Genomic DNA, 27,700 nt, shown 5'->3' on the forward strand with positions numbered 1-27,700 from the left:
GAAAATACCAGCATTGCTTTTATCTCTGGAGCTGGATAAATCTGTATAGCACTCCTCTCCCATCCACTCTTGTTTCAGTCCAGGTTCCTTCCATTTATTTCCCGGTAATCTGGAGTTTTTCTAGTTTTCCAACCCTAGATGATTCCTTTGTCGAACTCCTTGCAGAAGAGAAGTCTGTTTTCTTGGTTTAAACAATATTTCTCACCAAAATAAATTTTTTTTCCAGCTTCACTTCCTTGTACATTAGTTTCTAAATGATAAGTTACCAAGTCCACGTTTGAGAGAGAGCTTTTACTGGTTTAGCTGCTGCCATAGGCCACTTGTAAGTCAGATTGAAATGCACAGCTTTGATGGTGTTATATGCAGAAGATTCCTTTATTATACACATAAAACATATCCTGCTTTCCACATGCATTCAATGTTGCTAGACCCAGAAAGTCCATGTCAAAGTATCCTGGTGGTCCCAAGGCTAGTTTTGGGCTGGAGAGAATCACAATCCATTTCCCTCCAGATGGAATATCAGAATGAAGGCATTGATGCTATACCCGTGGAATATGAGGACAACCGCCCGCTCTTGGACATGTTCCTCCAGAAACCCCTGGGACTGCTTGCACTTCTGGATGAGGAAAGTCGGTTTCCCCAAGCAACTGACCAGACCCTGGTTGGTAGGTAACTTCTGAGAAACAGGCATACACATTTAGAACAAAACTTGGCTCGTGTCATCAATTGAGCGTACTTTAATGAATTTACCTTACATATTTTGTTTATATGGTGGGTTGTAAGAATATAGGCCTTCTTTTTCATTGAATTGAAGTGTTGTGGTAGAATTTGAATGTTAAAGCAAACCCATCACTATTCCTAACCCCTTCCCACTTTCCTATTCTTGCCAACATGATTAGCATTACCCCCATGTTGATTTCATTTTTACACCTTCCTCTCTCTTCTTTCCTATAGGCAATGTTTGCTTCTCCTCCTTTGTGTGCCCCCATCTCATGTCTTCCCCTGTACCCCCATCCACCTCTAATCTGATTTCATGCAGAAGCCCTTTCCAGTCTCCTGACTTCCAGGCTCCTACCTGCCCCATCTACCCGGGATATCCCAGCTAGTTTAGTCTTTCTAAAGTCACCTTCTCATTAGGTTACTATTATCTACAGGATGAATATAGGGCACCTCGTCCTGACATCAAAGGCCCTCTATTCTGTACCCTATTCTTGAATCTTCAGTGTTTTTCACAACCTTTGTTCCTCACTTAGATTGCGAGGTGCTTGGGGCAATGAAGCCTCAGTCTTTATGTGCCTTTAGTGCTTAGCAGTTTCTCATACTTAGTAAGCTTTCAACCACAATAGCAAAGATCGTGTGTTAAAGGAGGAACAAAAAGTTTCAAGCCTTTTCCCCAGCTGGAAAATTGATTTGTGGCAGAGATTCACTTTTATGAGTTGAAATTATAACCCTCAGTGGTTTTCTTTTATATATAACATTGTCACAAGTTGTCTAGATGAGTTTAAACCAGGTTCTAAAACTAACTGGCAGGGCCTCTGGTGTCATCAGTGTCCATGCTAGGAGTTCTTAGAAACAGCAGGAGAATGTACGATCTTAGAGCACAGCCTGACATTAAGACAATGCTACACAACTAAGCAAGGATATAATGATAAATGCCCATCATATCGGTGATCTTTCTCCACCCTTGTTAATATCAAGGCCTTATTCTGAAAGCCCTTATTCTGAGTCATTCATGGCTTGAGGAACAAGTTTTTGTTTGAAAGAGGAAATAATTCACATTGTAACTCTCCAACATAAAAATCCACACAGATAAATTTGAAGATAATCTACGATGCAAATACTTCTGGAGGCCCAAAGGAGTGGAACTGTGCTTTGGCATTCAGCATTATGCTGGAAAGGTGAGGCCAGTGTGACAGTTATTAGACCTGAATTTGACAAAGGGTAAGTGTCTGTATTACCCTGTCGGTGCTGCTCACGAAATTGCTTACAGATTTCTTTCCCATTTTAATTCTTCCTGAATACCTAATCATAATTCTTAAAGTTTCTCAGTGGTGCCACTCACAGAAAGTTGCCCCTGGCATAGAAGCAATTTCTCACTGGGGTGGCCCACAGTGTTGCCATCTGCTTCTCACCTGAGGTTTGGCCTAGAACTGACAGCTCTCCAGAGAGAAAACATATTACAGCTTTTTGCGGTGTTTAGCAGTAAATGTTCACATTCTAAAGTCATTTGGAGACATGTAGGTAATGCAGGAAGGTTAATATCACAGTGGGACTCAATTTTTAGTACTTTAATCATATGTCTAAGGGCCCCAAAATGTCCAGATGAAAAGAAAAAAAAATTCACATTATTATCCAGATGTTAAGCTTTTACAACTTAACTGAAATGTCCACTTTTCATACATTATGCCTCAGTCTCAATTTCAAGTTCCTGAAGCAGATTAGTGACTGATTCAGGAAATTCCCTATCCCATAACCACAAGTTCCTTGCTTATGTTACTCCCAAAGGAGCCATTTGAATTATGGCTAATTGGTTCCTCTGGGCTCTGCTGAGGCTGTAGGTCCAGAAAATTGGTAGGAGTTCAATAAAAGGCATTTTTGATTATTTTATTGATTTAAGATGTATTGAAATTGTCATTCATATTCACATCATGGCATTGGAACTGATTTTCCTAACTGGATGTTGGGAAATTCTAGTACAAGGGAAGGGGATTATTTTTCTCTCCGCATAGTACTTTATGGTATCTATTTTGGATCTTTGTTAGACATTGCAATTCAGTTTTTGCCCTTAAATATTTTATTTACCTTAGCATATTAAGGTCCTCCTCAGAGTCTGAAATACCAGCATCTACCCTGATTCCCCTCCCCATTCCTCTTTTCTGCCTCCCATTCCTGTCCTCCTCTTCTCACCTCTCTGTCCTTTTATAACTAGGTCCTACCCACCCGTCTTCTTGACTCTTTCTTACTATTTTCCTTTCTTGATTTTAGGGGAAAAACTTCTTTTATTTTTATTTTTTCTGGGCTCTGTGTCCTTTGCTGCATCCATTTGCCATTCAAAGCTTATTTGTAGAGAAGGAATTCTCTGAGGGTGTTCCTTAAAATTTATCTGAACTGGATCCCTTCTGTTCTGAGAACCAAGAACTACTCAGCATCCTTGAGTGATCACTCAGATCTCATGAGGACCTAGGGAGGCAGTGAGAGTACTTAAAGTAGTTGTGAGCATAGAGTCAAACTGCCTGAGTTTTGATACCTACCTACCACTTGTGAAATGTGTGACCGTGGGCACATTACTCAGCCTCTTCCTAAGTCTCTGCCTGCCTACCAGTAAAATGGAGATAATAATAGTGTTTACCTCATAGGATGGATGCTTTGCACGTGGTATCTAATATATTTTAATAATTATTCTGATGTGATTTATCTTTGATAGTAGTCTTCAAAAAGCAACTAGACAGGCCAGGTGCGGTGGCTAACACCTGTAATCCCAGCACTTTGGGAGGCCGAGGCAGGTGGATCAAGAGGTCAGGAGATCAAGACCATCCTGGCTAACACAGTGAAACCCCATCTCTGCTAAAAATACAAAAAATTATCTGGGCATGGTGACATGTACCTGTGGTCCCAGCTACTCGGGAGGCTGAGGCAGGAGAATCACTTGAACCCGGGAGGCGGAGGTTGCAGTGAGCCAAGATCATGCCACTGCACTCCGGCCTGGGTGACAGAGTAAGACTCCATCTCAAGAAAGAAAAAAACAAAACAACAACCAAAAAAACCCTTAAAAAACAAAAACTAAAGCAACTAGACAATAAGTTAAGATAAACTGGTCTGTCAAAATCATAATTATTCCCTTTATCTGGTGCTCTGGATATGAAAGCATGGCTATGTAAAGATGAGTTCTATATAGAGGTTGATTAACAACTGGTTAGGCAAGTTGCCAGTGTCACCAATGATGGACAGTTGACTTGGCTAATTTGCCGTTTGCTATTCATGTTACAGGTATTATATGATGCTTCTGGGGTTCTTGAGAAAAATAGAGACACTCTCCCTGCCGATGTGGTTGTGGTCCTGAGAACGTCAGAAAACAAGCTTCTTCAGCAGCTCTTCTCAATCCCTCTGACCAAAACAGGTACTTGGGAACCCTCTGATAGCCCTGCTCTTAAAGCTTTTGCAAGACCAGGTGAAATTTTCCAGTTAGTGTCTGAATATTGCCAGGGCTGCACCACTAACATTGAACTTCTTTAAGCAGGAGTAAGGGTCTAAATTCAAGAAAAGGAAAATGTTTGTTTCTTTTGTAATTTAATTGTGCAGCATCAGTGTGTACACAGACACGTGTACCTGCACACATAAACATACATACACTATCCATAACATCAACTCTTAGACTTTCTTGTCCTTCTTTTCATTCTTCCCTTTATAAAGCCATACGATATCATTAATTCATGCTAAGCACTCTAGGATAGTCTCAGTTTACCAAAACTTATCAGGAAGATTATTTCTATTTGTGTGTCATTCCAAGTTAAAGGAGTGTGTTGAATCAGAGTTCAGGGGATCCTCAAAGATCACCTTGGTCCAATTTCTACCCAGTTATGACCCCACCCCACCTCTCTCCTAACCAATTTGGAACAGGTCCATCACCTATGTATGTGGCCTTTGCCTACTTACCTTCTGTTTAATTGCTGTCAGTCCTCATGCCAAAAAAGCAGAAAACTAGGGCCAAAGAACAGAACTTCCAGGTCTTAACTGTTTTTCCAAATGGATTCTAATTGAGTCAACCTTTTAGAATGTACCTGGGATTCTGCTGCTTTTAGCTGGGCGGCCAACTCAGCCTTCTCACAGCTCTACTCTCAAGGGCTTTGTGTTTTTTAGGCTAGGTCTGGAAATAGCAGTGGGCATGCTTTTAAGAAAAAAAGGAAGAGAAACCTCTTTATCACTGTTCATTGTTCACTATTTCCTCTTCTTTTCTTCCCACATCCCTCTTAACTGGCTGCCAGGTCTGATTTTTAGCAGCTTGCAGAGGAATGAAAAGCCTGGCTAAGAAAAAAAAAAAAAAAAAGCCGCAGTCTACAGCCTTTGCTTCATCTTAACTTGGAAGGAAAGTTGAAATCCGGCTCTTTTTTTCAGACATGCTCCTGTAAACAGAACTAGTAGCAGTGCCCATCAGAAGGCTGCCCTCCAGCTTCCATTCCAGACCTTCCTTGGAGCAGCCGGGATTTAATTCAATGTGGAATCCCGGGAGCTCGGGGCAGGTGTGGAAAGGGCTATCTGGTGTTTCCTTACCAGAGACCCAGGGATGTAGACTCCTCATCAGGCGACTTCAGCACAGAGGTGAAGAGACAGCCATTATTGATAGTGGACATGCTCTCTGGGGAAAAAAATCTATCCAAATAACTCTTCAGCTGGCATTTACATCCTCCCACAAATATTAATAACGACTTGTCAAATCTGTTCACAACTTCGGAATTTCCGATTTTTCAACCTTTGGCAAAATAAAAACCATTTAACAGCCTGGACCACTAGGTGGCGCTATGCAGAAAGTAAGGCCCCGCAGCCAGTCTCTGTTCTCCCTTGATTCACCCAACTGCGGGAGGAACAGGAACAAAGAGATAACCTCCGCCGCTGCGTCTTTTTTTACCCCCTCCCAAAGAGCTTTCCTCTTGTTTCTGAATCTTGTTTTGAAACTACACTCCACACCACTTGATAGAAACAAAAGTGAAAAATAAGACTAGACACAAACGTGATGTACCAATAGGCTTCCCAGTATTCCTGAGCTATATATTACGCATAGTAATTTCCTGTGAGATCCTAAGCTTGAGTATAGCTTAGGATTCTCCACATTTTGAGTATAGTTAAGAAGCCACAAACATCAAAACTTATAAGCATGATTGTGTTTTCTTTTTCTGGAATTATTTATGTAGGAATGAATTCAATCAACAAACATTTAAAGAACAGCTTCTAGTAATAAGGTACTTTTTAGGCAACGAGGGAAATATAGGAGTAAAGGTAATACGGCTTTGCCGTACACCAACTGGAACTTTCTTTTAACTTTATTTTCTGTATAGAATTTTCTATACAGAATTGGGCACTAATTTATCTCCTTATGACAATAGTTGCCCTCAAACCTCAATTCTAACATGATTGTGCATCCTGTGTTGAATGTCAGAATATTACTTTTCTAAATTTTAAAACGTTCATAGTCTATATTTTTGGGGGTTATTATGTTACCCTTTGAAGATGGGAAACCTCACTGGACAGAAATAAGTTATGCTGTTCATTGCCAATGCTTGTTTCAGGCATGTCCCTCTCATGAAGGGGAAGGTGCCTATGCATCTTGACATTCCCACTGGAAGCAAGATCCCACACTATCCTGGCACTTTGGAAAAGAATATGCTAATATTTTCAATGCATAAGAAACCATTTTCTTGTCACTTTTATTTTTCCTTGCTTTAATTGTTTTATCGAAATTAAATGGAGCACTAGTTCAGTAAGCATATATATTATGATCAATTACTTTACAAACCTCTTTTGAGGAATGAACTACAGAGAGGAAGGAAAAAGATCAAAGTTGAGGCCAGGCGTGGTGGCTCACGCCTGTAATCCCAGCACTTTGGGAGGCCGAGGCAGGCGGATCACAAGGTGGGTGGATCACGAGGTCAGGCGTTCGAGACCAGCCTGGCCAACATAGTGAAACCCCGTCTCTACTAAAAATACAAAAAATTAGCCGGGTGTGGTGGTGGGCACCTGTAATCCCAGCTACTAGGGAGGCTGGAGCAGGAGAATTGCTTGAACCCAGGAGGTGGAGGTTGTGGTGAGCCAAGACCATGCCATTGCACTCCAGCCTGGGAACAGTGCAAGACTCCGTCTCAACAACAACAAAAAAACAAACAAAAAAAAACTTGGGAAACCTTAGAGGCAATTAGCTCAAAGCATAAAAGGAGGTCCGGTGCTGGACTCCTCAATTTTGAAAGAGGAGAAGACGTTTGTTAGGAAGACCCCTAAGAGATATTGGCAGTGGTCTGGCTCCTGATCTTGGTGGTGGTTACATGTATGCTTGCATTATATTTATTATGCTATACATTTATGTTTTGCATACTTTTTTGTGTGTGCATTCTGTGTCATAGTAATGTTGGGTTTTTTTCTCCAAAAGATAGAGAAGACCCCTTAAAATACAAAGAGAAAAAAAAAGCTTGATATGGTAGCGCATGGCTAGAGTCCCAGCTACTCAGGAGGCTGAGGCAGGAGAATCACTTGAGCCCAGGAGTTCAAGGCCGGTCTGGGCAACACAGTGACACCCCCATCTCTGAAAACAAATTAGAATTAAAATTGTTTAAATGCAAAGAAAAACTTTAATTTCTTTATCGAAGGATTCCTGACAGTTAACTTGAGGTTTTCTGGTAGCTAGATTGCCACTGTCCTTTGCTTTCAAAACAGCCCCAGGATCACTTTCCTGTTCTTTCAAGTTACCTCCTCTCTGGGTTGCTGGGCAGGTAACATTCCCTTCATTAGTATATATCAAAAAAAGTATAGTCATGCATAGCTTAATGATGGGGATGCATTCTGAGAAATGCATCGTTAGTTGATTTCATCGTTGTACAAACATCATAGAGTTCTTACACAAACCTAAATGATATAATCTACTATACATCTAGGCTATATGTTGTAGTCTACTGTTCTTGGGCTGTAAACCTGTACAGTATGTTACTATACTGAATGTTGTAGTTAATTGTAAGACAATGCCAAGTATTTGTGTATCTAAACATATCTAAACATAGAAAAGGTACAGTACAACTATGGTATGATAATGTTACGGGACCACCAGTTTATACGCAGTCCATTGTTGACCAAAATGTACATGGCACATGACACTACTGGGGCTTGATTTAATTTCTTATCAAGGTTGAGAGGATCAACCTCGGTGTGTATATGTGCAATCATAATATAAAATCATAGAGAGTAATCCAGTTGGCATTTTCTTGTTTCCAGCTCCCACTTTCCAGACTATTGAAGAGATTAAAAAGCATGAGGAGTAGAATAAGGAGGCCCAAGGTCACCAGGAGACAGGGCTCCTCCCAGGTTTCTGCAGCCCCCTTCTGCTTACACCTGGCTGCATCTGGCTGTGGAGCTGCCTGTGCCTGAGAGGCACACTCTCACTGCAAGGTTCTCAGTGACCTTGTGGTAAAAGGAGGCAGCCACAGTCAATATGAATTCTCTCTGTTCTCTTCTCATGCTTATGCAGCCAGCCTTTTGCCTGCAGATGGGCCACTTCAGACATGATGAAATGTTCTTTGTAATACTTCCTATTGATAGGAAATCCTCTGAAGATTTTAGGTGTGAAAATTTGAAGTAGCAGCAACACTGCTTTCTAACCCTTCGGCTGAGACTTTTCAAACTGAATGATCTAGATAGAAAAACATTAAAAGGAAGGATGTTATAACATGGTTTCAAGGCATATTTTCCTGTTTGGGTAACGTTCCACTTGCAACTAGTAAACTGAGAGAAAAGCTTAAAAGGCTCAGGGGAAGAAAGAAACAGAGTTTCAAAAAGAACTTGAAAATTCATTTTTGTCTTTGAATCATGAATTCTGACTTCCAAATAGTAGTTTGGGGTGTTAAAGAAGTTATGAACTTGGGAGAAACTAGGAAAAATAAGAATAGCACCAGAGGGAACATTCTCTGAACCTCAAAGTTTGATTTTTGCTTCAGAACCTAGAACTGAGTTTTACCCTCATTGCCTTCTTCTGTCTGAAGACTCAGGTCTCTTCCATGGGATTTGATTTGCAGTGAAAATCAACAATAAAGTATCTGTTTATTGACTTCCATTTGCTCCTCTTTTTTTGGATGGGGGAGACAAGATGAGCCCCTACATTGTCATATCTGTAAAGCACTATAACACCTTCACTGCTGAAATCCTTGCAGTCAATTTTCTGAGTCCTGATTCTGTAATGCCCAAAATGAATTAAGCTCTTAAGAGAGCGCCTTTTGGTATCCATCTCTCAGTTTCCATTTTCCACTTATGGCTGTTGGTCTATCCTGATAGTTTAGCAAAAGGGTCTAGCAGATGAGCTGAATCTAATTGACAAAATTTCAGGGCCACAGACATGGATAGTGCTGGCTCTTCTTGAAATGGAGGCTCTGATGAGCCAGCCCCATCAGGGAGGCCTGGGGAGTGAGTTCCTCCTTACAAAGAGACCCACTTCTTTCTATTTAATTTGGGAAGTGTATCTCAGTCAATAGATAATTATGTATTGAGAATCTGTCTAGATATGGTGCTATGTATAAGTTATTTCTAGAAGTAACACAACAAAGTCCCAGCTAGAATGGCCAGAGATCAATAGTGCCAAATCCCAAAATGTATAAAAGATGAACAAAAAATCTACATTCTGAACAGGCATGCAAATCCATAAGTGAAGCAATATAACAACTATATCCATACAAATAAAAATAGAAGGAAAAGTCAGGGAAATGTCATGGGTAAACATGAGGAAAGACTTCTTTTAACTAAGAAAGGCTTATTGGAGTGGTGTTTGTTTGTTTGTTTTTAATAGAGACTAGAGAAAATTGGACAGTCTGGGAGTAATGAGGCATTCTAAGCCAGGGCCTACAGCACTGGAAAGGAGAAGGGAGTGGAAGTTAGATGATTAAATGAATAGGACAAGGAGGAAAGACGTCTTTGGGCAGAGGGAGGTTGTGAGGAGGAAGAAATGATGGCAGGCTGCTGAGCAGAGGATGGCTCATGATGCTGATCTGAACTGCCGTGAGTGGTGGGGCTGTGCTCTTGAAGAGCACAGCTTTAGGGTGAGAAAGGAAAACTTGAACAAGGGTGTTAAAGACTGACTAGTGAGAGCCAGGGTGCACCCACGGTGTTGTGTGTATATCTGTGTATGAATAGGTGCTCAGTTAATACTTTCACATTCTAGATTTAGATTTAGGATCCAGTTTGAGTAAATTTTTGTATAAAATGTAAGGTTAAGATGTTTTGGTTTTTTTCTTCATAACTATGCCTAGTTGTTCCAAAACCATTTGTTGAAATAATTATCCTTAGGCCGGGCGCGGTGGCTCATGCCTGTAATCCCAGCACTTTGGGAGGCCGAGGCGGGTGGATCACGAGGTCAGGAGATCAAGACCATCCTAGCTAACATAGTGAAACCCTGACTCTACTAAAAATACAAAAAATTTAGCCAGGTGTGGTGGTGGGCGCCTGTAGTCCCAGCTACTTGGGAGGCTGAGGCAGGAGAATCGCATGAACCTGGGAGGTGGAGGTTGCAGTGAGCCGAGATCACACCACTACACTCGAGCCTGGGTGACAGAGCGAGACTCCATCTCAAAAAAATAAATAAATAAAATAACTATCCTTTCTCCATTGAATTGCTTTTGCACCATTGTCAAAAATCAATTGGTTATTATTTATGTGGTCTGTTTCATTGATCAAACTATCTCCCTGTTCACCAATATCACACTATTGCAGATTCATAGTAAGTCTTTTTTTTTTTTTTTTTTTGAGATGGAGTTTCACTCTTGTCACCCAGGCTGGAGTGCAATGGCGCGATCTCAGCTCACTGAAACATCCATCTCCCAGGTTCAAGCAATTCTCCTGCCTCAGCCTCTTGAGTAGCTGGAATTACAGGCCCCCACTACCACGCCTGGCTAATTTTTTGCATTTTTAGTAGAGATGTGATTTCACTGTGTTGGCCAGGCTGGTCTCGAACTCCTGACCTCGTGATCCACCCACCTTGGCCTCCCAAAGTGTGGGGATTATAGGCATGAGCCACAACGCCCGGCTATAGTAAATCTTAAAATCAGGTAGTATGATTCCTTCAACTTTATTCTTCTTTTTCAAAATGGTTTTGGCTGTTCTAGCTCCTTTGTCTTTCCATATAAATTTTAAATGCAGCTTGTCTCTATCTATAAAAAGTCCTGCTGGGATTTTGACTAGAATTGCATTAAATCTACAGATGAATTTAGGAAGAATTAGCAACCTTGCTATGTTGAATATTCCATTCCATGAACATGATATGTCTATTTATTTGGATCTTCTTTGATTTATTTAATCAATATTTTGTTGTTTTCAGCATGCAGATCCTATACATGTTTTATTAGATGCATAATGAAGTATTTCAGTTTATAGAACTAGTATAAATGGGTTTTTTATTTTGATTTTAGTTATTCATTGCTAATATGTAGAAATACAGATGACTTTTGTGTACTGACTTTGTCACTCACAACCTTGCTAAACTTATTAGTCCTAGAAATCTTCTTGTTTTTGTTTTTGTAGATTCCTTGGGATTTTCTGTATAGATAATCATGTTGTCTGTGAATGAGAACTCTTTTGTTTCTTTCTTTCCAATCTTAATGCTTTTTATTTCTTTTTCTTGCCTTATTATACTGGCTAGGACTTCCAGTATGATATTGGATAAAAGTGGTGAGAGGAGACATATTGCTTTGTTCTCGATCCTGAGGTGAAAACCTTCTGTCTTTAAACATTAAGTATGATGTTAGCTGTGGGTTTTATGTAGGTGCCTTTGCACTTACTGTTCCCTATATCTGGAACTTTTTTTTCTTTCCTAAGACATACCCATGGCTAACTTCTCTTCATTCAGTTCTTTTCTCTAAACCTACCTTTTCTGGCTATCCTATCTAAAATTTCAACCTATTCAACATTTTATATCCACATCCCTATTTTATTTTTCTTCTTAGCACTTACTATTACCTTACATACTACATACATTTTACTTATGTATCATGTTTATTGTCTGTCTTTCTTCACTATAATGTAAGCTCCAAGAAGGTAGGGAATTTTTATCTCATTTGTCCGTTACTGTGTCCTCAAAGCCTTAAAATATATCTGGCATATAGTAGGCATTCAATATATTGTTGCTCAATAAATGAATAGATAGATGAGCCAAATCGACGCATCCACCCGCATTGTTCCTGTTTGCTCTATCTTCCTTCTATATATTTTTTCCACAAAGATACCACATGACCAATGTATCTGTCTTCCTTCTGGTCTAAGGGCTTCTGAACCATCCCTGCTCTTCTTACAGGTAAGATGCTCTCTACTTGTACGCAGCATCCCTTCCTCTCTTACCTCCACAAAGATTTTGATCCTGTAGGTATTTCTCATGTCTTCTGCATATCTGTTTATTCCTCTTGATGTGGTTGTTCTTATCAACATAGTCTCTTTCATCTTTTCAATTATTTCTTATGGGTTGAATTGTGTTCCCTCCAAAAAAAGATACATTGAAATCCTAAGCCCCAGTACCTCAGAATGTGACCTTATTTGGAATTAGGGTATTTGCAGAGATAGTCCACTTAAAATCATGTCCTTAGGGTGAGCCCCTAATCCAATATAAATGATGTTCTTATAAAAAGGGGAAATCTGAACACAGAGACACGCGCCAGGAGAACACCCTGTGAAGATGAAAGCAGAGTTCATGGTGATGCATCTGCAGCATCGCTCACCTGAACCTGCTAACTCAACTCTGCTTCTCCACCTGCCTCGTACAGTCCAACAGCCATCTTAAAAGATACAAACTAGGCCGGATGCAGTGGCTTACACCTGTAATCCCAGCACTTTGGGAGGCCGAGGCAGGTGGATCACTTGAGGTCAGGAGTTCAAGACCAGCCTGGCCAACATGGTGAAACCCCGTCTCTACTAAAAATACAAAAAATTAGCCAGGCGTGGTGGTGCACGCCTGCAATCCCAGCTACTTGGGAGGCTGAGGTAGGAGAATCACTTGAACCTCGGAGGTGGAGGTTGCAGTGAGCTAAGATTATGCCGTTGCACTCCAGCCTGGGCAACAGAGCGAGACTCCGTCTCAAAAAAAAAAAAAAAAAAAAAAAAGATACCAACTAGATCATGTCATTCCTCTGTTTAAAGTTTCCACTGGATCCTCATCACACCTAGAATAAAATCCAAACTCCTTTTTTTTTTTTTTTCTTTTTTGTACGCACAAAATCCTATGTGATCTGTCCCTGCCTGTATCTCTGTCCTCACTTCCTTGAAGTCTTTCATTTACTCTGTTTTCGTTTTGTTCCTTAGGTATTCCAAGCCTTTTCCTGACTCTGCTCCAGCTGCTCACTCTGCCTGGAACATTCTTTCCCCAGATCTTTTTTTCTGGTTTTTTTTTTTTTTTGAGACGGAGTCTCGCTCTGTTGCCCGGGCTGGAGAGTGCAGTGCCGCGATCTCGGCTCACTGCAACCTCTGCCTCCCGGGTTCAAGCAATTCTCCTGCCTCAGCCTCCCGAGTAGCTGGGTCTGCAGACATGTGCCACCACACCCGGCTAATTTTTTTTGTATTTTTAGTAGAGACGGGGTTTCACCGCGTTAGCCAGGATCTCAATCTCCTGACCTCGTGATCTGCCTGCCTCGGCCTCCCAAAGTGTTGGGATTATAGGCTTTTCCAGATCTTTATGGGTCCATCTCTTTCTTCTGACCCAGAATTTAGGCTCAAATGTCACCTCCAAAGAGAGGTCTTCTCCGTCTACCCAATGGAAAGTAGCCCCTCTCTTCCCCACTCATTCTATCACATCATCTGTTTAACTGTCTCCTTCAAGAGCCAACATACGTCTATCTCTATCCCTGCCCCCACTCCATGCTAGCCTGTAAACAACTTGAAGATAGAGCCCTTATTGGTCCTGTTTGCTACTGTATATCCTTGACCCAGAGCAGTGCCCAGTGCATAGAAAGTATTCAATAAATATTTGTTAAATAACTCAGTTAACTACTGCAAGATAGAAACTAAAGTTGAAGTCCAAGTCTGGACTCCCAGTCTAAGGCTCTGTATTAGTATAATAGGGCTACCATGTCAGAACACCACAAACAACAGAAATGTATTGTCCTTGTTCTGGAGGCTACAAGTTCAAGATTCAGGTGAAGTCAGGGTTGGTTCCTTCTGGAGGCTCTGAGAGAGCGTTTGTTCCAGGCCTCTCTCCTGGCTCCCAGTGGTTTTCTGGCAATCGTTGGTGTTCCTTGTTTCTGCACCAACCCTCTGTCTGCCTTCACCTTCACAAGGTGTTCTCCCTCCACGTCTGTGTTTAAGTTTCCCCTTTTTATAAGGACATCATCAAAATGGATTAAGGATCCACCCTACTCCAGTATGACTTCATCTAAACTTATTCAATCTACGAAGGCCCTATATCCAAATAAGGTCACATTCTGAGGTACTTAAGGGCTAGGACTCCAACATATGAATTTTTTAGGGACACAATTCAATGTATAATAGGCTCTTTCTGAGTGGGAGGGAATGGGGGATTGGGAGAGCTTAAGGTACTGAGGCATCACCAAGGAGGAGGGAGTGGGGCTGCCAAGCCCTAGGCCTGGGTGAGGATGGGACCAGATTCCTGAGTTTAAATCACCCAGTCCAGTGGGTGTGCAGGAGGCTTCAGTGAGGTCAGGTCCTAGTTTGACCTTCATGTCATTGCCAGCATATTGTCCCTAGTGAGTTGAGATTGCTCTCATTTGGGCCAAAAGAGCTAGGGAGCCCTGGTTTCCATGGCTGAGGGGCCTGTGTGTCTGGCTTGCAGGGCAGAGGAGGGCCCATGCTCTCCATACTCCCCTTGCCCTCCTGTGTTATTTCTGAGTCTGACAATAAAGCATTGGTGGTTTGTCTTTTACATAACTAAGCTGAGTTAAAATGCATCTTTTTATTAGCAGAGGCATTATTGTATTAATATCATCACTACTAAATTTTCTCTTTGCAAAACTAGAATTTTAAGCTGGAGTCTGGAGAAGTGTGATTTCCCTGGAAAAGAGTTTGTAGACCTCTTTGTTTGTGAAAAGTGCATCCCTAGGTCTTCATAAAAGCTCTAGCACCTAACTGAAAAATACAGGAGCTCTTAATAACAGCCAATGTTTACAACAGGGTGGAGTGTGGTGCTCGGTCCAGACCTGTTTTCCTGGAAATAAGGCCCATGATGAGAACAGAAGTCCCTGCACCTCACATTCTAAGTTCAGGAAAGGTCTAAGAGTTGTTACCTCCATCTCCTGGCCCTGGGCCACCTGGGGGCAAAGGTAGAGTATGCTTTTCCTCCCCCAAACTGGGGGAAGGAGGCAGTTCTCAAAAGAATCACTCATGAAATTTGGAGGCAATTACTTTAAAAAAAAAAAAAAGATGCTTACAATCTCATCCCCTAATTGGATACTTGCTTAGCTAGCAAAATATATAACCTTTCCCTTTGTAGGGGAAAAGGTAACTAGAGAGCAAGAGATGTCATAGTGGGGAACTGTCCCATTTTGAGTTTTCAGTTCTTCACAAAAATGGAGGGATCCTTTGTGAGCCTACAGCCCCACCATTGTCTGAGGACATAGAAGAAATCAAGTGCTACTGTCTCATTGGGAATCAGCACAAGGCAAAAAGATGCACACATTAGATGAATGTACTGTGAGAGTTGAGCTCAAGGTCAGTTAAAAGATGTAGCCAGTCTGGCAAGGGATCATATATTAGTTTGATATGGTGCTGGAGCAAATCCCCAGCTAGTGCTAGAACCTGTCAGCCTCCGAGGATCAGGACGTACTTTTCACAAATAAAGAGGTCTAGGAAACTCTTTATTTTATCTAGGGCTGCCAGAACAAATTAACACAGACTGAGCAGTTTAAACAATAGGCATTTGCTTCTCACAGTTCTGGAGGATAGAAGTTGGAGATCAAGTTGTCAGCAGGTTTGGTTTCTTGTGAGGCCTCTCTCCATGGCTTACTAATAAGGACACCAGTCATAATGGATTAGGACCCACTCTTACAGCCACATCTTAATTTACTGTCACCTCTTTAAAAACCCTATTCTCAAATACAGTCACATTCTGAAGTAGTGGGGGTTATTAGGGCTCCAACATGGGAATTATGGAGAAGAAACAACTCAGCTGGTAACAGATCACTAAGAGCTTGGGTAGCTGTTAAGTGTGAGCTCCTTAATTGTGGGGCATGTGGGGACTACCACCTTTCCTTATAAAGCCCAAGGACTACTGTGGCCACCTAGAGCGGCTCTGCAGCATCCCCAGTCAGAGAAGGAGAGCTGTGCCCCTCTCATCCCCACTCCCTCCGCCACACCTAGGGAGCTAGCCTAGAGAAGGTGAGCGGAGAGAAGAACCCTCCAAGCCCGTGAAAGCCATACATCCAGCCTGGGGGCAGAAGGAAAGTCGGGGAAAAGCTGCGAATTGATGTAACATTAAAGGTTAAAAACAAACAAGAATGAGGCCGGGTGTGGTGGCTCACGCCTGTCATCCCAGCACTTTGGGAGGCCAAGACAGGTGGATCACGAGGTCAGGAGTTCAAGACCATCCTGGCCAACATGGTGAAACCCCGTCTCTACTAAAAATACAAAAATTAACTGGGCGTGGTGATGCATGCCTGTAGTCCCAGCTACTCGCGAGGCTGAGGTAGGAGAATTGCTTGAACTGGACCCGGGATGCGGAGGTGGCAGTGAGCCAAGATCGCACCACTGCATTCCAGCCTGGGCTACAAGAGGGAGACTGTCTCAAAAAAAAAAAAAAAGCAGAAACAAACAAACAAAACAAGAATGAATTATCAAAACCATAATAATATTTAATAACTGAAAAATCTATGAAATGGGACTATGCTACAGTTAAGGAGCTGCCATCTTCATGGAAAGCTGAGTCCACATGGGTGAGGGAAGTTAGAGGGAAAAGTGAAATTGTTTCTGGATTACCCACAGAGAACTGAGATGTCTCAGTATGCTGATTTCATGCCTAAGGCACAAGCAGAGAACCACAGAGCTTTTGCAGACCTGATCCTGGTAGGCTGGCAGGTTCTGTCACTAGCTGGGGATTTCTTCCAGCACCAGCCTGGAGTGGGTGACAGATTCTTGTCTCAGGGAAAGGGCAATGATACAGAGAGTCCCTTATGAATAATGGAACTAGCAAATGTTAATTACATGGGCTCCTCATCTTCATCAGTCTGCAGCTGGAGCTGTGCAATTCAGCACATTGGTCTAGCCAGCTGCACAGTCCTGTCTCATGTGACCATCTTGTCTGACTGACAAGATCATAAGTGCCATGAGACCAGAAACTGGGTCTCCTGTTTCATTTATATACGAAACGTGTAGTCAGTACTGGTCACATTACTTCACAGCCCCATGCTAATTCTGCTTTTTAGAATTACTTCTGCTCCCCACCGACACCCCTCATCACCACACCTCCCAACCCTGCCCTTCCTCTGCCTCCCCAACATTTTTGTGTTCAAAACTCAGTCCTAGCATCACCTCTTCCAGGGAATTTCTAGTCTGGGTTGGGTAAGATTCCTGGTACCACTAGAATGTAAATTCCATTAGGACAGGGATTTTTGTCCATTTGGTTGGCACCTCTTTCCGTCGTCTAGAGAGGAGTATGACAGGAGGTGCTCAGAGAGTCTTTCTGTCCAGATAGAGAGTGTGATTTGTGGACGGTTTCCTGGTAGTGCTGGGAACACTTTGAAAGCACGTCATAAATGTGGGTCATCCTGTGATTTATGGTGCTGGCAGGAAGCCCACCAGAATCAGATCTATTTTAACAAGTTGTGAAATTCAGAAGGCGCTCCATTCAGAACTTCATATTCTGAATGTAGAGAGATGAGTATGAAGCCCTTATTAGGAATCTTGCACCAGAGGAGTGCAGATGTAATTGCAGTTACTTCTGGCATCTGAAATCAATTGCTGGCCCCCTTCTTGGATTGGGCGGAGTGGGGCTTTCCCAGAAGCAAACAGTACACTTGTGGCTAAAGTACAGATCTTTAAGCACGAGAACCACGTACTCCCTTCACATTACAACTTCCCTCTTGGAACGTGGCTGCCCCGGGGTTCCATCCAGCCCTCTCCAGCCACCCTGACTGGACGGCATGTGAGGGTGAGTCCCACCTTACTGCCACAGCCTGCTGGGAGGACCAGAAGCTTTATCTGTGAGATGTTGTGAGGGCTGTGCCCTCTTCTGCCCTTGTCCTGGCCTCATCTGGACAGCCCCAGGAGGAACTTCACACTTTCCTGGCTCTTCCCCTGTTAATGGTTTTCAGCCCTTGTTTAGAAGAATCTGATTTTCTTTGTAAAGCTTATTGAGGGTAAATATGTGTATGATGTGGCTGTGGGGTGAAAAGAGCATCCCTTGAAACTCTTGTTGCCTTTTTCCCCCATCCCTGAATGTTTTTAGGTTTTAATTTGTACTCTGCAAGTGCTGTTTTGTTTTTTGTTTAAGTATAGGTGGCTTAAGTGTTTCTTTCATTTTTAAAATTCTCCATGCAGTTTCTCCTACCCTCTCAGCTATGGTGGAATGAAGAACTCTGAACTGTAAGTCAGGAGATAAGCTAAGAGCTACCTGAACTGGTACTTTGCATCTGGCAGATTTGATTTAAAATTCTGAGCAGCTTCCACATCTGCAAAGTGAGGGGTGTGCATTAAGAAGAGCCTCCAGATTAGATGGGACCTTAAAATTAAACAGACCAACCCCTAATATCTCTAGACCAGATGTTCAGTCTTGAGTTGCTTTGTTGTTGTTGTTGTTGTTGTTGTTGTTGTTGTTGTTTAAGGAAATGGGGTCTCACTCTGTTGCCAAGGCTGGGGTACAGTGGTATCATCATAGCTCACTGCAGCCTGGAACTCCTGGGCTCAAGCAATCCCCCTGCCTCAGCCCCCCAAGTAGTTAAGATCACAGGCATGAGCCACTGCACCTGCCTGATTTACTCTGGTTTGGAAGTGTTTACTTGGCTCTCTTTAGAAAACCTTATGGGACAATGCTCTACAATGAAATGTAAAATGTTCTATTAGCCACTTTTTTTTTTTTTTGAGATGGAGTCTCTCTCTGTTGCCCAGGCTGGAGTGCAGTGGCTCGATCTCGGCTCACTGCAGCCTCTGCCTCACAGGTTCAAGCGATTCTCCTGCCTCAGCCTCCCAAGTGGCCAGGATTACAGGCGTGCACCACCATGCCCGGCTGATTTTTGTATTATTAGTAGAGGTGGGGTTTCACCATGTTGGCCAGGCTGGTCTCAAACTGACCTCAGGTGATCCACCCGCCTTGGCCTCCCAAAGTGCTGGGATTACAGGTATGAGCCACCACACCCAGCAGCCACATTTTTTTAATTAGCCACATTTTAAAAGTAATAAATAACAAGTCACTGAAATTAATTTCAATAATAGATCTTCATATATCAAAAGTATTATTCAACATGTAACCAATATAAAAGTTATTGAAATAGTTTACATTTTTTGTACTAAGTCTTCAAAATCTGATGTGCGTTTTATATCTATGGCACATTTCTATTTAAACCAACCATATTTCTTTCTTGCTTTCTTTTTTTTTTTTTTTTTTTTTGAGACAGAGTTTCACTCCTGTTGCCAAGGCTGGAGTGCAATGGCATGATCTCAGCTCACTGCAACCTCCGCTCCCCAGGTTCAAGTGATTCTCGTGCCTCAGCCTCCCAAGTAGCTGAGATTACAGGTGCCCACCACCACACCCAGCTAATTTTTTGTATTTTTAGTAGAGATGGGGTTTCACCATGTTGGCCAGTCTGGTCTTGAACTCCAGACCTCAGGTGATCCACCCACCTTGGCCTCCCAAAGTGCTGGGATTACAGGTGTGAGCCACCACGCCCAGCCTAATCCAGCCACATTTCCTATGTGCAGTAGCCACCATATCGAGTAGCATGACTGCAGAGAATCGCTGCATCGGCCACAGAAGTGCCTCATTCCTGCTCTCAAAGAGAAATGCAGAAATGCCAAGGAGCCCTTCTTGTTGATCCTCCCAAAGAAAACAAAGTGAGGTGGGGTAGCACAGAATAATTCTGCAGATTGGCTTCTTCATAAAATATTTATTTTCTTGTGTACACACTTGACTTCAGATTATCTCCCAGTGTGTAAGAGACATTATTGTTCCCGGATTTGCAGAGTTTCAGCAAAAGCTTTTTTTTTTTTTTTGAGACAGAATTCACTCTGTCACCAGGCCAGAGTGCAGTGGTGCGATCTCAGCTCACTGCAACCTCCGCCTCCTGGGTTCAAGTGATTCTCCTGCCTCAGCCTTCTGAGTAGCTGGGACTACAGGCGTGCACCACCACACCCAGCTAATTTTTGTGTTTTTAGTAAAGACGGGGTTTCACCATGTTGGCGAGGATGGTCTTGGTCTCTTTACTTCGTGATCCGCCTGCCTCGGCCTCCCAAAGTACTGGGATCATAGGCATGAGCCACCGTGCCCAGCCCATAGCAAAAGCTTTTTAGCAGTTTCCTTTGTTCTTTTTGGAGAGATAGAAGTGTTCCATATTATCAGTACTGAGCAATGTTTTCCAAAGTGTTTTTCTTGAAACACCAAATTTGTGTGGTGTTAAGAGGTGTGAGCTGAATAAGATTTCCATGACCAAAAAGCATGGGGAAGGAACATTGTTTATGAATATCCCATAGGTATCTTTACTGCAGAAATACCAAGAGATGGCTCCCGTGTACCAGACATCCAAAATCAGTGAGATCCTTTTTGTGAGAAGCACCTTGAGGGTCAAGAATCATGTGGGACCTGCTAAGGCAATGCTGATCAGATGATCTTCCTGAGTTTCTTTTCCAGGACATCCTTCCAGTGTGGATCTTAAATCCATTTCCAAAAGTTCCTCTTGCCTTCCTGGCTCTAAGGCCGTGTTGCTACTGTGTCTTTGAAAAAGAAAAACTAGGCCAGGCACGGTGGCTCACGCCTATAATCCCAGCACTTTGGGAGGCCGAGGTGCGTGGATCACAAGGTCAAGAGTTCGAGACCAGCCTGGCCAACATGGTGAAACCCTGTCTCTACCAAGAATATAAAAATTAGCTGGGCATGTTGGTGCGTGCCTGTGGTCCCGGCCACTCGGGAGGCTGAGGCAGGAGAATCGCTTGAACCCGGGAGGTGGAGGTTGCAGTGAACCAAGATTGCACTCCAGCCTGGGCAAAAGAGGAAGACTCCATCTCAAAAAAAAAAAAAGAAAAAGAAAAACTAAAACAAACTTTAATAATGAGTTATGATAATGACTCTAACCTTGGGAAAATTAGTGTCTATTGTGAATCAGATTCACCATCTTCCCCTAACACATTTCAATAGTTCTCTTATAGGTCCTGAATAAGACAGTGAATGTATATTTTAAGTGGAAGTTCAATTTAGAGCCATTTTGTTTTATTTCTTTAATGATCCTGCTAAGTATAGAAAACATAGCAGCTTTGATTTTTCAAATGGTCAGAATACAAGAAAAAGAAATTCTGCTTCTCTCTGCCAGCATCCTTCTCATTCATAGAAAAGAAAAATGTTCCCATTTGAGATGAAAGATTCTTTACTTTTTCCATATTTATTTCATATTTCAATAGCTCATATTGGAGAAAAGGTCTCAAAGCCATTTATACTTTATTAAGTCATCCCACTCTAAAATCTTTTTATAATGAGGCTTTCAGGTCATTTCCCTCCCTTAGTAACAGATACCTCCTGGCACTTTAAATCAAATAAATTAGAAACAAAGCCATTCTAATTATCATCTCTCTACTTAAAGATGGAATAAAACTTAACATTTTTCCCCAGGAATTTAGGTCATGTTAATAGAAACTGTATTTTTCTTTTTAGAACACAAGACTGCCTTCTAACAGTCTGGTCCATATGTTAGAAGCATATAAAGTTAATCATTTTGCTTTGGTGCCAACGTGTTGTGTGCAAAGAGAAGCTGTAAACCACAGCTGTGTGGAGTAACAATTGTGAACTTTACTGGCTTGCACATGTGAGTCATCAGTAAACTAAATTAAATGTTGCTTAACTGAACTTGAGAGCTGGAGGTTGTAAGGGAAGACTGCTAAGATTTTATTAAAGTTTGAATTTAGTAGAGTGGTTCCATCTTTGCATTTCACAAGGGACTTCAAGTTATACAAAAATCAAATCAACTGTTGTCCAGATGATTAGGTTTTTTGGCTTCTCCATAACAATAGTGATTGCCAGGTAATCAATGGGAATCACTGTTCAGTTGACCTAGTTTGGTGTGTAAACAGCCAAAAAAAATCCAGACATCCTCTAAAATCAATTGGGCCCAATTAGTTTGGCCAGGCAGCAATCCCATCAGCTACTCAGTAGTCTTCCTTGCATAAGATCAAAATCCCTGAAATGATTACAGTGTAATTGGAGCATCTTCATAGGTTCTCTGAGCATTACTACTTAGTGCTGTGACCTTGAGCAAGAGACTTGAATACTCGGCCTCAGTTTTATTTCTTTGTGGACTGGTGACATGGCTCACAGGGTTGTTGTATTAAGTAATTCATTTTAAAACATTTAGCATGGTATGTACGACATTGTAAACCCTCAAAAAATGTTAGTATTTAAGTATTGTTAAATATTTTTTGATCTGGATCAGAGTGATAAATATGAGACAAAAGTAAGTAGATTTCCACATTTATTTTCTTAATCTCTGATTTTTTTTTTTTTTACAATAAAGCAGTAGATAACATTTGTTTATTCTCTTTTTCCTTTTTCTCTGTCTTTTGTTGAGAGTTTGAGATTTCTGTGTTTACCTTAAGAAGATAAACAGGGGGTGCTGGGGCTCATGCCTGTAATCACAGCTACTCAGGAGGCTGAGGCGAGAGGATTGCTTGAGCCCAGGAGTTCGAGACTGCAGTGAGCCATGATTGTGCCACTGCACTCGAGCCTGGGTGACAGAGCAAGACCTCATCGCTTTTTTTTTTTTTTTTTTTTTTGAGATGGAGTCTCGCTCTGTCACCCAGGCTCGAGTGCAGTGGCGCGATCTCAGCTCACTGCAAGCTCTGCCTCCTGGGTTCACGCCATTCTACTGCCTCAGCCTCCTGAGTAGCTGGGATTACAGGTGTGCGCCACCATGCTCAGCTAATTTTTGTATTTTTAGTAGGGACAGGGTTTCACCATGTTGGCCAGGCTGGTCTCAAAATCCTAACCTTGTGATCCACCCACCTCGGCCTCCCAAAGTTCTGGCATTACAGGCATGAGCCATCGTGCCCGGCCGACACAGGCATTCTTAACCACTGACCGCACCTCTGCAATCCAGGCATCAAATAGCTTGAGCAAAGATTCTGAAATACGAAAGGATCTTGGCATGGCCAGAGACCAGCAAAGAGTTCATGGTATGTGGAGGGAAGTGGGGTAAGTTGGTGTCTGTTTTTAGAGGGCTTTGGATGTTATGTTAAATTTAAAAATTTAAGAAAATATTCAGTGCCACACAATTCATTCATCCGCTCATTCATTCGCAAATAATTATTGAATGCCTACTATACGCTAGCTATATTGTACTAAGCACTAAGTGTGAGGTGCTAAGTAGAATAGACTTAGTATTTGCCCTCATGCAGCTTAGAATGGGGAATCACAGATAATGTTAGATTCATGGATAGCTTTCAGTGTTGCAACATTAATTAACATCTTTGCCTTTGATGAGACATTCTCTAGAAATATTTAAACCATAAATCTATTTCATTAAGGTGTTTTTGTTTTTTTTTGGGATGGAGTTTCACTCTTGTTGCCCAGGCTGGAGTGCAATGGTGTGATCTCGGCTCACTGCAACCTCTGCCTCCCAGGTTCAAGCGATTCTCCTACCTCAGCCTCCCAAGTAGCTGGGATTACAGGCATGTGCCACCACACCCGGCTAATTTTTTTATATTTTTAGTAGAGATGGGGTTTCTCCATGTTGGTCAGGCTGGTCTCAAACTCCTGACCTCAGGTGATCAGCCTGCCTTGGCTTCCCAAAGTGCTGGGATTACAGGCATGAGCCACTGCACCCGGCCTTCATTCAGTTTTATCATTCATCCATGGTGATACACTAGCCCTGCAAAATGGTTCACAGTCAATTGCTTACCTCCTCAGGATAATGAGCCCTAAGTGTTCTTGGATGATTGAAAGAAGAACCTGCGATGCTGATGTTTGCCAAGAGATAGTAAATATAATCTGTCTCTAGGCGGCAAGGGTAGAAACATTCTAAAATGTTCTTCTAGTTCATTGTAACTTTTTCTTTTCTTTATTGTCTATGTGAAGGATAAGCAAAGGGCACTTGGCAAGTCTTACAGCAGTAGCTGAAGAAATGTTTTTTGAATTAATGAATGGGAGTAGAAATAGATACTTAGGGCCAGGCGTGGCAGCTCACACCTGTAATCCCAGCACTTTGGGAAGCCAAGGCAGGCGGATCATGAGGTCAGGAGTTCGAGACCAGCCTGGCCAACATAGTGAAACCCCGTCTCTACTACAAACACAAAAAATTAGCCAGGCGTGGTGGCATGCGCCTGTAATCCCAGCTACTTGGGAGACTGAAGCAGGAGAATTGCTTGAACCGGGAGGCGGAGGATGCAGTCAGCTGAGATTGCGCCATTGCACTCTAGCCCGGGTGATAGTGCAAGACTCAGTCTCAAAAAAAAAAAAAAAGAAAAGAAATAGATACTTAGTACCTGGCTTCAAAGAGGTTGTAACATCTATAAGGAGCCAAATCATTTCTAAAGATTAATACTAATATAAGATAGCATATTTGCATTGAGTTTAAAGGACTCAGACACAATTGTACTGACTACCTGCAACCTCTAGAATTAGTGTAGAGTTGTGATGCTTGTAGAGTTCCTTCATCAGATAAATAATCTTTGTTGGCCTTTATTCTCCATAGGTTTCACTCTTTCAAAAAAAAAAAATCAGTAATTGCATCGCAAGTCTGTCAGATGATACTTTAATTTAGAAAGTCTTTTTGAAATCAGTTAGTTTGGATAATACAGCATTACAGTTCCATAAAGCCAAGGTCTCCAAAAATCAATGCCTGTGCTTAAGAATGTAAGTTACATTAACTTCATTCTTCAACACCATGAAACATATAAATTTCAATGGAAGAAGTGTTTCTGGGCACTGGCGTTTTATGAACGGGTTATACGTATATCTATAAGAAATGTGTGTGCATGGGTGTTCAGAAACATTATAACAATGTAGTTTAGATATGAGTAATGCTGGCCAATTGGGCACATGCAAGTTTGGTTTCCTGTGGAATACTACCTATTTCAGTATGCCTCTCCTTATTTTCTGGATTCTCAAGTTGCTATAGTTTTTCCCAAGGATATATACATATACATGGATGTTAATACTAGGTCCTTTTATAAAAGAGCTAGTGACATGGAATAGTCATTCTTTAAAATATAACAAAAATAACTGGTAAATGTGAAAATTAGACTTGGATACCTATATATCAAAAGCTACCCTTGAGTACTTTCAGAGACCCAATAGGAAAAAAAAGCTCATATAAGTGATTATTGCCTTCACATTAGCACCCAGTTTTTCAAAATGGCTGGTATTTGCCAATATGCAAACAGAAGCATAATGTTTTACTAGGAGAATAGATGTTATAAAGATGTTGAAAAATGAACACCTTGAATTCATTAATCTTAAAAACATTGCAGAAAGGGAGCAAAAAACTATACCTCTGTCTCCTCTCACGTGCTAAGAAACAAGAATGATATTAAAAAATTAGAGAACTGAATAAGCTCGCCTTAGCCACAATAGCAAAGTAAAGAAGGAGGAATAACTGAAGAGATCATAGCAACAGAGCCATTGCTGGTTGCCTGTGTTAGCTGTGAAGAGAACATTGGCAAATTAAATATCCAGGCCTCTGTAAAACCACTATCTAAGCTTCCTCCATTTATCTAAGCGAGGCTATCATCACCACCCACTTCTTCTGTTGCCTACTGAACTGCTAAGAAATAATACATTTTGCAGATTTTAGTTTTATTGTCTTTATTGTGTTCTTTCTTATTTCCCCCACTTCAGGGGGTCTTTTAGGAGATATTTCACAACTATAGATACAATTTCAGAGCTGGATGGAAGCCTAACACTACTTAACTTTTTTTACTCCAACTTGCATCTAGTTATTGCACTTACGTGTTTCCTTGTTGTTCAGCGTGTTGTTGATTTTTGAACAACACTGTTTACTTCCTTGATTAGCTCTCTGATTTATAGTTTAGGTAAAGCTCACCCATGTCCTGGCCACAGATATCACACTATATTTTATTTTGGCACCAGGTTGACATTACACACTGTTCGTTTTAGTTGCCTTTCAGAGAACAGTCCACCCCCATCTACACCACATGCCTGGCATTGATCTAGGTGAAGCTACGTAGCCACAAAGGGTGTTCATTATGGACACCATGACGGAATGCCATGACACGCAAGTGCAGAACCACTGATCTTCTCAAACTCCTCATTTGACATATAATACAAATGAGTCATAAAGAGTAGACATGATCTCCTTAAGTCAGTGGCAAGTGTGGGATAGGAATCCAAGTTTCTCACTTTCCAGTGTCCTTTTCATTGCTTCCATGCTAAAGAGGGAAACTCAAAAAAGCAGTTATAGTTCCAAGCACTGAATCATAATCCTGCACAATGGGAAGCTAACAGCGTCTTGTTTGCTGAAGCCCTGTGTAACTTTCTCAGGCTTAAAAACACAAGGAAGCATAGGTGTTGCGGGAAATTATATGACTGACCTACCACCAATAGATAAGGTATGTTATGCAAATCTTCTAGGGAGGGATTTTTTAATTTGCAGTGATCAGTTGATTTGCTCCTGCCTGAGCATTTTATTTAGGATTCTATTCTTAGACTGTGGAATGTAACTTCTCTGTATGAAACTACCTGACCCATATGAGATTTTACTTAAGACTTTGGCCATATCAGCACTATTTTAACTGGAATGAGTCCCCTAGTAGCTCGTATCCAAACCATCCACCTTTGGCCACACAGATGAATGGGCATTCTACCTGAAGGCCACCTGAAGAGCAGAACAAGCTTTTGTTCCCAGTCCCAGCAGTGACTTATGATACCTTAGCAAAGCCTTCTTCCCCGTATTTTCTTCCCCCTAAAACTGTCCCCATAGGTAGTATTTTCATTGGAAGGGAGTGGTGAGTAACTTGTTTTTATGTTTGCAAGGGTAAAATAATAAATGTTTTAATGCTATTATTAAATGTCTAATTTTAAAATAAGAAGCCTCCTAGAAATTTGCCTTACAAGCTCTCCGGAACTCTCTGGAACCCTCAGGTTTACATTCTGTATCTGTCTTGCACATGTCTTTCAGATAGAATACCTTCCATTTCCTGTCAAACTCATGTTAAGCTTTCACAATCTAGCTCATTCATTGACTACTCTTCAGTTTTTGTTTTCCTCATTCTCTCATGAAAACTTAGTAGTCTGTCCCCTTGTGTCACTTTATTCCGAGATTTATTCTAACACTCACCAGTTTCAATCGCAATGAATTGTTTATATGTCAGGCTTTCCCCTTCCCCCCAAGAGCTTCTCTGGGCTGTCTTCTCCTTAAAACAAAGAACTCTATAGTTGGCTCTTGAACAGTGTTGGTTTGAACTGTGCAGTTCCACTTATACACAGGTTTTTTTTTTTTTCAAACGCAGATAAAAAATACAATATTGGTTGGATGCAAAACTGCATATATGGAGGGCCAACTTTTCATATATGTGGGTTCTTCAGGGCTGAGTGCGTAGGTTTTGGTATACTAGGGGGTACTAGAATGAATCCCTCATATATACTAATTGCATTCTATTCATCTTTATAAGACCCATAGAAGGCCTTTACTGTATTATTTCAAAGTATGAATAACATGAGCATCATTAAACAAAAGGTCCCCTGTTGCAAAACTGTCCCCCTTACCTGGACACTAGATCATCTACAGGTTTTCAACATTCCCATCAATAGAATCATTCCATAAACATGTTTTTTTTCTGGGTAGCTTTTTTTTTTTTTTTTTTTGAGACGGAGTCTAGT

At 41.6% G+C, this 27,700-nt stretch overlaps 1 protein-coding gene across 1 annotated transcript in view; it reads left to right on the top strand.

The window, feature by feature from the left end:
- The window catches only part of MYO3B (myosin IIIB), a 477,280-nt gene that overhangs the window by 225,318 nt on the left and 224,262 nt on the right, over positions 1 to 27,700 (top strand). The window contains exons 20-22 of the mRNA XM_525960.6: positions 512 to 665; positions 1,810 to 1,898; positions 3,988 to 4,117. Of these exons, the coding sequence (XP_525960.6) occupies positions 512 to 665; positions 1,810 to 1,898; positions 3,988 to 4,117 (373 nt within the window). The remainder of the gene's footprint in view (positions 1 to 511; positions 666 to 1,809; positions 1,899 to 3,987; positions 4,118 to 27,700) is intronic.

The sequence above is a fragment of the Pan troglodytes genome, chromosome 13 (assembly GCF_028858775.2).
Source record: "Pan troglodytes isolate AG18354 chromosome 13, NHGRI_mPanTro3-v2.0_pri, whole genome shotgun sequence".
NCBI classification, from domain to species: Eukaryota; Metazoa; Chordata; class Mammalia; order Primates; family Hominidae; genus Pan; species Pan troglodytes.